Genomic DNA, 12,400 nt, shown 5'->3' with positions numbered 1-12,400 from the left:
TATATATGAACATGAATGCATGAAGACCCAAATTAAAGACTCAGTAGCATTTATAAAACTTCAAAGAACGTGCAAAGGTTAACTTTGAACATGTTGAGTTTTTCTATGCACTGGAAATAACAAAAACTAAAAACTAAGCCAAACTGAATATATGTGGGACAAGCTACGGCGCTGGACTGGAAGGTAAGTTATCAATTCTCTCCAAATGGATCTCCGGGTTTAACGAAATTCCTATCAAAATCCTAGTGCAGATTTTCTTAGGCATGGGCAAGATTATTCTAAATTTTATATAGCAAAGCATAGACCTTATATGAAGCCAAATATAGTACAGTGGTAGGAGCCCTTCTACCCACATTATGGCCCTCTATGATTACAGGGATGGAGACAGTCAGCGCTGACAGAGACCCATAGATCCTCACAACTGTGGCCATGTGCTTAGTGATGGTTGTTTATTTTTTTGAAACAGAATCTAACTATGGAACCCAGACTGACCTCAACTCACTATAGAGCCCAGGCTGGCCTTGAACTGCAATCCTCTTGCCTCCTGCATGCTAGGATTACAGGTGTATGCCACCATGCCCAGAAGCTACATGATTTTTTTTTAAAACAAATACAAAAACAGTCAACAGCGATGTATTCCACAAATACTGACTTAGCACTTGAACATCCATGGGTCCGACACAACTGCTAAGAAAGGCAGTGTCCCACACCCAGCCAGTCTCCCGACTGTGCTCCTAAGGACAGACCTGGAGCCTGAAATTCTTCTACCCTCGCAGCTGTGCCAGGAGCGTGCCTTACGTGACACAGCTTCCCGTGCAGCAAGCTCAGCATGTGCTCTTTTGTTTCACCTGAGTATGTCCCGTGACACCTACCCAACCCTGCTACCTATCACCCACCAGGAAGGTTTATAAACAAACTGTGGGCAGCCAGGGGATATCTGTGGCTATGGAGACGTTCATATGGTCCTGAAACTGATCTTGCTATGTCTCTGCTCCATAAAATAGGACATTGGGGCATTATTCTACCTGGAGCTGAACTGTTGTGTTTTACCTGGTGAGCCTGATACTAACTTGCAATGGGCAGTGTTCAGATGTGAATTTGCTGGTGATGGGCATGGTGGTGATCTTTGCTGTGCCCCAAGAAACTGGGATATTGACAACCAGTTTACAGTGTTCTGCTTAACAACATAAGCCCCAACTTCCACCCTAGCCTGAAACAAAATCATGTCAGAATGCATCATGCCTTAAATATAAACTAGAAATATAAATTTAAAACTAGAAAATGTTTAGAAATGATGAACAAAAGGTCTTTAGGGCTGAGGCAAGGCAAAGAGAGTTCTTAGACTTGACACAAAGAACATATGCCAAAACCACAAATCCTGCTGCAGAGGACCTCAGTAGAAAGGAACCAAGGCAAGTCACAGGCTCCCCACATGCCAACCTTCTGATGTGGTGGTACAGCATCATCTACAAACATGTTAGGCTGCATTCCCAGTACCCTGGGATGCAAGTGACTCATGGGGCTTGTTTGTTTGTCTGTCTGTTTGTTCGTCTGTTTGGGAGGGCATTAGACAAGCAGGCAGTGCCATTCTCCAAAATCGAACCTGGTTTCTTCTCAGTATACTCAAGATTTTTTCATTCAGGCTTCATTTGGGGGGGGGATGAATTCCCTCAAAACACTTCATTTCCACGAGGCTTCCCATTGGGAGTTCAAACACTTTTTTTTTCAGTAGACTAAAGAATACCTGGTATCCTCGTTGGAACAATGTTTTTCTTAACTGTTAGCAAGGCATTTGACCCAAGCAATCTATCAAATACCTGTCAGTACATATATATATTTTTTTTTATCAAAAGAAGAATATGAAAAACTTACAAAAGCTAACGCAACACTGCCATTACTTTACTATGGTAACGTTAAAATTTGCTTTTATATGTGTTCTGGAGACACTCTGTTCCTCAGTGTTATTCTTCATCTTCATTAATGTAACATCAACAGGACGTCTCCAGCTTCACTCCAGTCAGCCTTTGCTATTGCATAGTGTGAATTAAATAAACTCCTTCAGGAAAGGTAGAAGATCAGAAACAAACCCACTGTGAAACTCCAGAGACCCAAACAAAGCCAACAGAAATATAAGGAACCAAGCCAGGTATGGTGGCTCATGCCTATAATCCCAACACTGGAGAGGCTGAGGCAGGAGGATCACTGTGAGTTCAAGACAAGCCTGAGTCACACAGTGAGTCTGAGGTCAGCCTAGGAAACAGAGCAAGACTCTGTCCCCCCCCCTCAAAATAAATAAATATAGAAAGGGGAGAGAAGAAAGTAAGAACTGATGAGGTCTTATACAAGGTCCAAGTCTTCCTCACGCTGGCAACAACTTTGTCACCTTTCAGGCAGGCCCAGCTTACAGAGAAGATTTCGCCTGACCCCATATTTGGAATGAGCCAACACTGTCACAGATCTCACCAAGGGAGAAGAGAGTTAGCACAAAACATCGGGTACGTCAGAAGCTGGAATCCAAAAGTCTGGCTATGCCAGCAGGTTGCTGCCAGCAGGCTAAGGGTTCAGACGACACAGGGACAAATATATCTCAGACTGAATGCCAAACAAAGGCAGAGAGTCTACCTTCTCCACAAAGAAAACACTGGAAGAAGGGCCAGTGAGAGAGATGGGGAAGCTAGACACACAGCCCCTCCCATGAAAAAGAGAGCGGGTTCTGGAACTGAATGTGGAGACACAGCAGCACCCCCACATCCTGTTACAGCACGCCCTGCGCATCCCGAGGATGTTGGGAAATGGAAAAGCAGAGCATTCAAACGATGCTGTGTAGACTTCGGGGGGCCACACAAGGGTAAGAAGGTCTGGTACCATGAAGAAGCCAAGCATCAGGGGAAGAAGAGAAAGCAGAGGACAGGGAAGCATAATGCAGCCACACTCCCAGCCTCCTACCACCATTTAGACTGCAACATGACAAGGAGACAGAAATATGACTGCACCGCAAAATGACTGAGCCGCAGTATGATGACAGCCCTGTGCTCACAGCGAATCCCACCGTGCTCAACCTCTAAAGCAGCCTGGAACAGCCTGTCCCATGAAGCCAATCCTGAGCCAATTCCCTGAGCTAGGGAGGGGGATGTGACAGGCCAATAAACTGTCAAGTGTCACAGGGCAAGTGGCATGGTCCACTCCTACCTGGCAGATTTCCACCTAGCTGCAGAGAGTCTATCTAGCCAGTAATGCTTTCAGATGTGATGTACAATCCAGTACCATGGAGTCCAGCAACTCAACACCCTATCAGTCCTGATGTCTTCAGCTTTCTACATTACTCATTCTCACGGGCGTGAGTATGCAAGCGCATTGCATGGATGCACAGGTGCAATTGCAGATGTGTGCGTGTGTATGTGGGATTCAGAAAACAACATTAGGTGTCTTCCTCTATCAGTCCCATCTCATTTGGGGAAACAAAGTTTATCGCTAAATGTGGGGTTCACTGGCTAGACTAGATGGCCAGCTAGCCCTCAGGATCCTCCTGTCTGTACTTCCCAAGTTCTGGGATTGTGTGTGCAATGGAACATCCAGCTTCTTACGTGGGCGCTGGGGATCTGAAGTCATGCCTTAATACTTGGGTAGCAAGCACCTGACCCACTGAGCCACATCCTCAGCCTTCACTGCAGCATTTCCTAACTACCTGCTAGTCACCTTGAAGTAGCTCATGTATGCGGTTATTTTGTCTCACACTCTTCCTGGTGGCCCCGCCCACACAGCATGCTATTCAACAAATGACCGTTGTCCTGCGGTGTCCCAGGACCAAGGGGTAAGACTGCCCTGCCCTTGAGCAGTTCGCTGTCTGGTGCTGTGCTCACACGCAGGGCTACAGTGAGTCTCTGCCCCAGAAGGAATTTGGGAGGGAAACCGCTAGAGGAGCATCTTCAGGAAGATTTACAGTGCCCCTCCCCACCCGCGCCGCACACTGACAGCCCAAGGTCACCTCCTGCACAATTCAGCATTTCAGCCATCATCAGAGCGACCACAGTTTTAGTTCAGGGTGGCAGGACCAAACAAGGGCTCTTCATGGGGAAAGGGCCGATTACAAACTGGAAGCCCCTGGGACCCATAGAAATGCAAGAACAGAAAGTACCTCAGCAAAGAGGTCTCTCCACTATGCAGTTACTGAAGCATGGAATCCATTCACTCCCCAAAACCTGTACCTAGCTTACTTCACCAATCCAGGTTCCCAGGGGTCGCTAGAGGGGTCCTCGCTCTCACTTCTCCAATCATTTCCCCTTGTCCGGCCCCAAGTAGAGATGCCGGTGCAGGCCCACTTGGTAGTGCTGAGCTCATCCCGGACACACATAGCCCCACTGTAGGTGGGGTTCAGAGATGGGGGACCTACCCTTCATCCTAGCAAAAGTAAAGCTTACCATGGTGAGGTGTAAAGAAATTGGCTCAGATTCATTACCAGTTTGGGGGCAAAAACTTAGAGTGCATGCCACAGACAAAGGTTTGGCTGCTTTGGCAACCCTACATCCCAGTTCTCACACGATGGACAAACGGAAAGGCCACCTTTTCTGTATTTGTTTTCAGATATTAGTCGTTCTCTGCCCAGCAGCCATAAGCCGTAACTGAATGTTTGGCGTGGGCATCCTCCTTTGTAATGCACTATAGATCTGAGCGGCGAGCACAGGACTCCCTCCAGGAGAGACACACGGCTTCTCTCCCTGGGAGCTCATTACCGCATAGAGAGAAAAGGCACAGATTTGGTAACTGGGCAGCAGAACATCTAAGAAATCCGGAAAGCCGCCGAGCCGAGCTGATGGGAAGGAGTCTGAAGTAGCTCAGGGGAGTCGCCCAGTGGAGTTGAAAGCCCGCCACTTAGGCCCTAGGGAGGAGGGACTGGTTTACAGGACAAACAGAATTCAAGCTAGGCAAATTTTGAAGAAAGAGTAAAATAAGGAATAGAGGGAAACTACAACATTTACCTATGCAAGCATTTAATGAAGAAATAAATCAAAAGATCAGAGTAGTAAATCCGCAAGGATACGATCACGTGGGCGACTGCAGAGGCGGAACACAGAATCCTGTCAGGCAGAAGATGGGCTCCGTGGGGGCCTGGTGGGAAAAGAGGCTGGGGAGGGAGGTAAAGATCGGAAGGTGGGAGGTGGGAAATGCCTTTCCCCAGCGGGGGCGGCAGGGAAACAGAAGGTTCTGGAAGAAAGCATAAAACAATCTAAGAGCTCTGGGCAGGATGCGAGAAGAAAAATAACAGTTCTGCGTCCTACAATTTAGAAATTAATCACACACTAGGGAATTTTTTTTCTAAAAGGAGAACAGCTTCCTATCGTTTTCTTTTTTTAAAAAAAAATCTATGTACACCCGTCACATAAAAGAAACACATAATGCCTTCTACACCACAGTGGAAGGAATCCGTCCCCAAAGGTCCTTCCTTTGTATAAATCATGCCACCACAATCGACGCTTCAATAAAAATGAATATTTATGAAATGTAAAATGACTTGGATTAACTTATTCCAATTTCACCCTCTAAATTTAGATTTTTTTTAAATCATGCCAAAATGTAGATTTTGATTACAAAAGCAAGTTGAGGGGAAATATATATATACTTGACAAGAAAAAGGGAGCAATTTTTTTTAAAGTTGAAGTATGACAAAGGATGACAGAAAGGTGGCTGATTGGGCTAAAAACAGCCGAGACTATCTTCAAAGTAGCTGTTTAATTCAACAACAAAGCCACATTAGACAAAGCAAGTTGTTTAAAACAACACAAAGTGTAAACGCTAAACATCTCAACCACCCTCATCTGACGGCACAGCCCAAACCCAGCCTTTCCTCTTTTGGCTAGCCTTTCTAAGCTTCCTCGGGCATATGGATTGTAGGCTTGCTCCCTGTCCACACAAAAGTCAGCACGCTGATCTGGTCCGGCCTGGCCTTTGCAGCGACCGTGTCTTGGCAATCTCTCTGTTCCTAGAGAAGCCCCATCTTTTATGCCTGCGTGCTGTATCCTTGAGGCTGAACCCTGGCTCGTTGATGGGCACCTGCACTGCTTCCAATCTCTGTCTACGCAGATGAAGCTCCAGTGAACAGCCTGGTGCGGTCCTCATTTGGCGTGTGTGTGAGCAAATCTGGAAGGCAAATTCCCAGAAATTGAATTCCTGAGATCGAAGGTAAATGTGCATTTAAATTTTTGGTAGATGGCAGCCAAGTTGCCTTCCATAAGAGTGGAGCCGGCTGACAGCCTCTAACAACACATAGAGTGCATGCTTCTCTCTCTCTCTCTCTCTCTCTCTCTCTCTCTCTCTCTCTCTCTCTCTCTCAAACAGCAGAATGGATCATTGTTTCTGGATTTTTGCCAATCTGAAAATGAAAACCAGTATTTGCATTTTCCTCACTGAGTGAACTTGAGCATCTTTTTCTGTGTTTAAGAACCAACTGTACTTCCTTGGGGGTAAATTGTTCAAAACCTCTGCCTGATTTGTAATCACTGCTGACATTTTTCTTACAAGCTTCTAGAAGCTTCTGCTCTATTGGGGAAACTAGTCCTTGCCTTTTAGTACATGCTGCTGTACCCTAAGCTGTCTTCTGACTTTGCTTCTGTAATTTTTGTCACAAAGATTTTTTTTATTGTTTACTGATTCTTATTATTTACTAACTTAATGTGTGTGGGTGTTTTGTCTGCATGTGAATCTGTGTACCGTGTGCAAGCAGTGCCCCCAAAGGCCAGAAGAGGGTGTGGGATCTCTTGGAACGGAGTTACAGATGGTTGTGTCACCCTGTAGGTGCTGGGAACTGAGCCCAGGTCTCTGGAAGAGCAGCGAGCACTCTTAACCCCTGAGCCATCTCTCTGGCCCCACACAGACTTTTAATGTGATCTAACTATCAGTTTCCTGATTTTCTAGCTGTGAATACAAAGGCCTTCCTCACACAATTATAAATAAATTCTCCTTTTCTCATACTTATTATTTCATTGTTTTGCTCTTAGCTAAAGAAAGCAAGCACAGTGTTAGATACCAGCAACCCCAGCACTCAGCACACTGCAGCAGGAAGATTGCTGAGAGTTCAAAGCCAACTTGGGTTACACAGTAAATTCAAGACCAAACTGAGAAGGACATTAAAACTGTATCAAGATATGCATGCATACATACATGGGAAAAGAGTGGTTATATCAGAAACTCTAGAACATAGTGCATATGCCAGCCCTACTGTATGACCTTGGATAAGTTATCTGACCTCCTGAGCCTGTTTCCACATCCATAATGAGGATAATGATGGTTAATGCATCACCACATTATTGAGAAAATTAAATGTATTCATTTAGTTTCCCAAGGTGCCTGGTGTGTGATACACCAGCTATTACCATCACATCTGCTTGGGATTTAACTATTTTTAAAGGTGTGGTGACCAGAAATAACACCAGTGTAACCCCACTAGTCTCTCTACCCGTCCCTACACCAGTTTCCTCACTGACCTGAGATGTCAGTTTTCCACACCATCATCTTCTGATTTGTCCTCCTCCGTGCGCACGTCCCGTATCAATTGCCATCAGTCTGGCGCCCTGCCACATAAACAACAACCGGCTACCCAGGCCAGTCTGTTCATGTTCCCATCCATTCAAGCTAACCCAGAGAAATAAAACATTAAAAAGGCTTGAAGGTTCGAATCTTACCTTCTTGCAAACTGTAAATCTACTACTAGGCTGCAGCCAATAAAAGGGTACAACAGTCTTGCAGCATACAAAGGAAGAAGAACTGAAGTTAAGATGGGCAGGGTTAGCTCCAGAAGCGCTGGGTGGAAGTTCATACCTGGGACAAGATAACACTGCCCTAAACAGGCAGACCTTGTCATCTAAAGCCGGGCACACTGGCGACAGAGCTTCTGAGACAATTGGGTACAGTTAACAACAGGCTTGGATGGATGATATAGAGACATGAGAAGGGCTGAAGATGCAATGTAGAAGAATGTAACTTTTGAACTAGGGATATGAAGTCCATAGCTTTCAAAGACATGGACACCAAAACTCACTAGATAGAGTACGGCACACCGCTGCTGGAACCGAAGGCAAACCAAAGCAAATTCTCTAGCCTCCTGGCTTTCAGTGACTTCCTTTAGACCCCTCCCCACCAGAGACCCTCCAGCCTGCCATGTGGGTGGGAGGTATGGCCCAAGATGGCTGCCCATGCTCCTCTTTCCACTTGACTTTAGAAATCACTAATTTTGGAGACTGTGCAGCTGGGTAACATATTAGACGTCTGCTTCTATCTTTGCCGCAGATAACCCCGGTGCTGTGCAGGCTGTGACAGACGCTGTGTTGATGGCTTCAAAGACAACTCAGCCTCACATCCTCCATGTTGTATCCAACCATCTTTCTACTTTGTGTGGGCACTTAAGAACTGTTTCTCTGAACTGAGGAGCACAGGTTAATGGCTTAGCAAAATCTCCTCGCCTCTCCCCTCCCCCTTCAAGTCTGAAGAGATCAAGATAAGATATTTTCACTGTCTACCAGGGCGTCCAGTGGTCCAGTGGCCTTGTGATTACCGACAACCAGATTTCTGACAACCCACTCCAGACTGCTAGAGAGATGCCCAGAGGCCTACAGTGATCTGTTATTTCCTAACCTAAAGCCCTCTCCCAGGCCCTCTTTGCCTGAAGATAAAAGGGCCCTGAAAAACCTGTGCTGGGTTAGGACGGTCTACTGTTAGGGTCCTTGGAGAATAAAAGACTGTCACCCATGTATGCAATCAGCAAGGACGTTTATTATTCCATCATGCTGGGGCCTGTCAGCCATGCAAAGGCAAGATGGCGGAGACCCTGAGATGAGGTGAGCTTAAGCACAGTCAAGGGGAGGTCCTAGGGCAGTTAGGTCACTTTAAATATGATTAGCTCAAGCAGGTGGCAATCATATTAGTGTGTTCTAATGGGCTAAAGCTAGTCAGGGGCTGATTAGGGCTATAGTTTTCCATCTGGGGGCAGGCCTGGACAAGTCCCAGACTTTGTCCTTATTTGGTTTTCTTCTTGAGCTGTTTATGGCTTGGGCCACCAGATCTCCTCCTTGCTGTTGGGGGTGCTGGAGAATGATTGTCCTTTCGTGGCTCTTCCTCAGAAACTGCTTATTCAGTCTCAGGAAACTGAAATTGAGGCCTGGTCTCTGAGAGAAGATCTAGCAGACTGTTATGGCATCTGCTTGGTTCTCTCATTTCCCTGCCTCCTTGAGTAGTATATCATCTCAAATCCTTGAGATAGGTTTGATTTACAGGCTTATATTGTTGTCTTTCCCATTGTCTATCATGTAACCTCTTTCTAAGCAGGGCTCTGGAGTCCCTGATGATCCCAGAATGGCTAACATAGAGGCATAGGCCTCTTTTATTCTGGAGTACTATTTCAACTAGAGAGGAGAGCAATGTTTTTAAAATGTGCAACAGATTATTTTTGGTAGGGCAGCAACTTTGCATCTATTGCTGTTCTCAAGGCCCTATATTTCTGATTCTGTAATGACAAGGCGGAAGTTCTGGTTCCTATGGTTCCAGCTAAGCTGACGTCTAGGAGGGTGGATAGGGACCCACAGATAGCTGTGCTGACTTCATTTTCCCCATTCTAGTGACTTTTCTAGTGGGTAAAAGATTGAATTATCAGGGTAGTAGACTCTTCTGGGGACTAACTGAACCGGATATAAGAGTCTTTGGTTTGGTCTAAAACCTGAACATTAACATAGGGTGTCAAGGCAGAGGCACATGCCCATCAGATGTCATCCGGTGGGATCAGGAAGCTGGCTCCCATTGGATTCTGAGTGAGATTACAGAGGTGGGTATAGCCATGTGGGGGTTGTTCCAAATAGAGACTATTTCCTATTATTTTCCCAGTACTAACAGCGAAGTGAACCTCCCCTTATCCAGTTGCTGTCATCTGCAAGTGTGTTTGGTCCAGGGGCTGATTTTGGGATTTTAGCATCATCACCTTAATGGTACCCAGACAGGAATTATTATCATTTAGTTAAGGCTTCAGTGATATAAAAGCCAACAGCAATTAGCAGAAGCAGAAGAGCCAAAAGCCCTGTGATGGCTGAGAACTCCTTATCTAGAAGGAACTTGGAAATGAGAATGGGGACTAGTTAGTATTCTATCTTAGGTTCCCTAAGATAAGAAATTCCCTTTTGATCTAATATTTTGGGGCGGGGATGGGGGAGAGAACCAAGAAGCAGTGTGCTGCTCCATCTTCTCGTGTACCAGGCCACCTTCTGGTTTTGCTAGTTTACCAAATAAATCTACTTGGGTCGGGCGGTGGTGGCACACGCCTTTAATCCCAGCACTCAGGAGGCAGAGGCGGATCTCTGAGTTCGAGGCCAGCCTGGTCTACAAGAGCTAGTTCCAGAACAGGCTCTAGAAACTACAGGGAAACCCTGTCTCGAAAAACCAAAAAAAAAAAAAAAATCTACTTGTCTACACACACACACACACACACACACACACACACACACACTCTCAGATATTAGGGTCCCTTTCCCAGTGGGAAGTAAATGAATGTGGATTCTACACCGGCCCCAGTGAGAACCTGCCAAGAATGAATACCCCCAAGAGTGGAGGCCAGAAATACAATAGGGCTAACAAGGCTTATCAGGTAAAGGGGCTTACCAGCCAGCCCCACAATCTGAATTCAGTTCAGGCTCCTAAGTGGTGCAAGGAGAAAACCGAGTCCCACACATAATAGGCTGATCTTCCAAAGTGCACCTGGGGCTTAAGTGTGTGAGCACAAACATCTCCAGGAGGCCTCATTCATAGGACAAGCAGATCCTGAAACCGAAGAGAAAGCCCAGCCAGCCCTCGAAATAAGTAGAAACTGGGAAGGATTCTGACAACCAGCTCTGGCCTAAAATTCCACTTCAAAACACAAAGTCACATCGTTAGGGCTCCCTCCAGCACTTCCCGGGAACTGGCAATAGCCTGACTCTCCTGGGGGCCTAGGTGAGAAAGGAGTCTAAGACAGCTCTCACGTGGCTCTCATCCTAGCTCCAAACATGGAGTTGCAAGCTTGCAGCCCAGCTGAATCAGATGCCGACGCTAAATTCTTTCAGAGCGCCCTGTTTTGCCTGTTTTGTCTTAAGAGACTCAAACAAAGAGAAGCACTGAGACAGGAGACTGCCCTGCTGAGCACCCACCCGTCCCGGAGCGGGAGAAGGCGTGTGTGTGTGTGGGGGGGGGGGGGGTTGCGGTAAAGACAGCCGGGGGGGGGGGGGGGGGGGGGGGGGGTTGGAGGAGGAGGTGAAAGAGCTGCCCTCCGCGCACGCGCAGACCCCGACCTGGGACCCGCCCGAGGCCCCGCGGGTTTTTTTCTTTTTTTCCCGGGAGGGTGCAGTGCGCAGGCTCGGCGCGCATGCTCAGCGCTCGAGCCGTCTTACCTGACACGGGGATCGGCTCGGCGCGGCCGGGCAAGGCTTCTTGCGCGCTGATGACCCTCGAAGCTGAGTCGCCCATTCTCGGTACCAGGATGGAGCCAGAGAGTAGCTTGAAAGCCCTTCTGGCGGCGGAGAACATGGGCAGTGTATCCGTCCCGCCGGCCGACCTCCAGACCTGGCTGTCTCTGAGGGGCAAAGTTTCCTGAGTACGAGAAGCGGCTAGGGCCAAAAATTATGCTGGCTGGACGCCACCGCGGGGTATTAGTTAAAGTTCCTGCCGTTTCACCACGTCCGCGGCCCGTGTTCCGGGTGCCCAGGAAGAGCTTAGCCCAGCATGGTTTCCAGTGTGTTTCTCGTGCTCAGTCAACCACAAAGCAGAAAAGGGAAATCAGTGTGTGCATAAAATGGCAGAGAGCTAGAAGGCAGATTGTAAGAAGATGGATGGATAAACAGCTAGAAAATTTGTCTGTTTCTATTGGTATCATCTTGATCAGTAGAATTGATCCAAAGCACGATTCTCAACACCACAAAGGATTACATACTCAATGTGAAATATATGTACATATATATACATACATATATATATATACACACACACACACAATATGAGTGTATGTGTGTATAAATACATTTTTCAGCCCATAAAATAAAGGATGCAGGCACAAATACTTCGTTAACGCGTGGATTTAATGATGCAGTTGGATCCGTCTTCTGAAATAAGAATATTCCGAGAACAAATCTCGCCTTAATCTTGAGGTTACTAGGGCCAGATGAGTGACTTGAGAGGTCCGTCTATGAGATTTTGGTTTACACACTCTGCCAAAATGGGCGGACAGGCTCGTGTGAAGGAAGGACCAGGATTAGCACCCACAGGGATTTGAAGCTTTGAACCTAAGCTCTTCTGTGGGTTTAGTTACCACTTTGTGTTCATGTGGGGCTGTAATAGAAGGACAGGAGGATTAGCGTGCTGTATAGAATGTTGCCAGACATAACAACGTTAAACA

At 46.7% G+C, this 12,400-nt stretch overlaps 1 protein-coding gene across 1 annotated transcript in view; it reads right to left on the bottom strand.

Annotated features, from left to right (window-relative positions):
- Msra (methionine sulfoxide reductase A) overlaps nucleotides 1-11,617 on the bottom strand; it is a 308,377-nt gene extending 296,760 nt beyond the window's left edge. Inside the window, exon 1 of the mRNA XM_038309899.1 lies at nucleotides 11,400-11,617. Coding sequence (XP_038165827.1) covers nucleotides 11,400-11,535 — 136 coding nt within the window. The 5' untranslated portion in view covers nucleotides 11,536-11,617. The remainder of the gene's footprint in view (nucleotides 1-11,399) is intronic.
- Nucleotides 11,618-12,400: the final 783 nt, after the last annotated feature.

This window comes from Arvicola amphibius, chromosome 13 (genome assembly GCF_903992535.2).
Source record: "Arvicola amphibius chromosome 13, mArvAmp1.2, whole genome shotgun sequence".
Taxonomy (NCBI): Eukaryota; Metazoa; Chordata; class Mammalia; order Rodentia; family Cricetidae; genus Arvicola; species Arvicola amphibius.
Note: the sequence above shows the minus strand (reverse complement) of the source record. Positions and strands in the feature narration are given on the sequence as shown.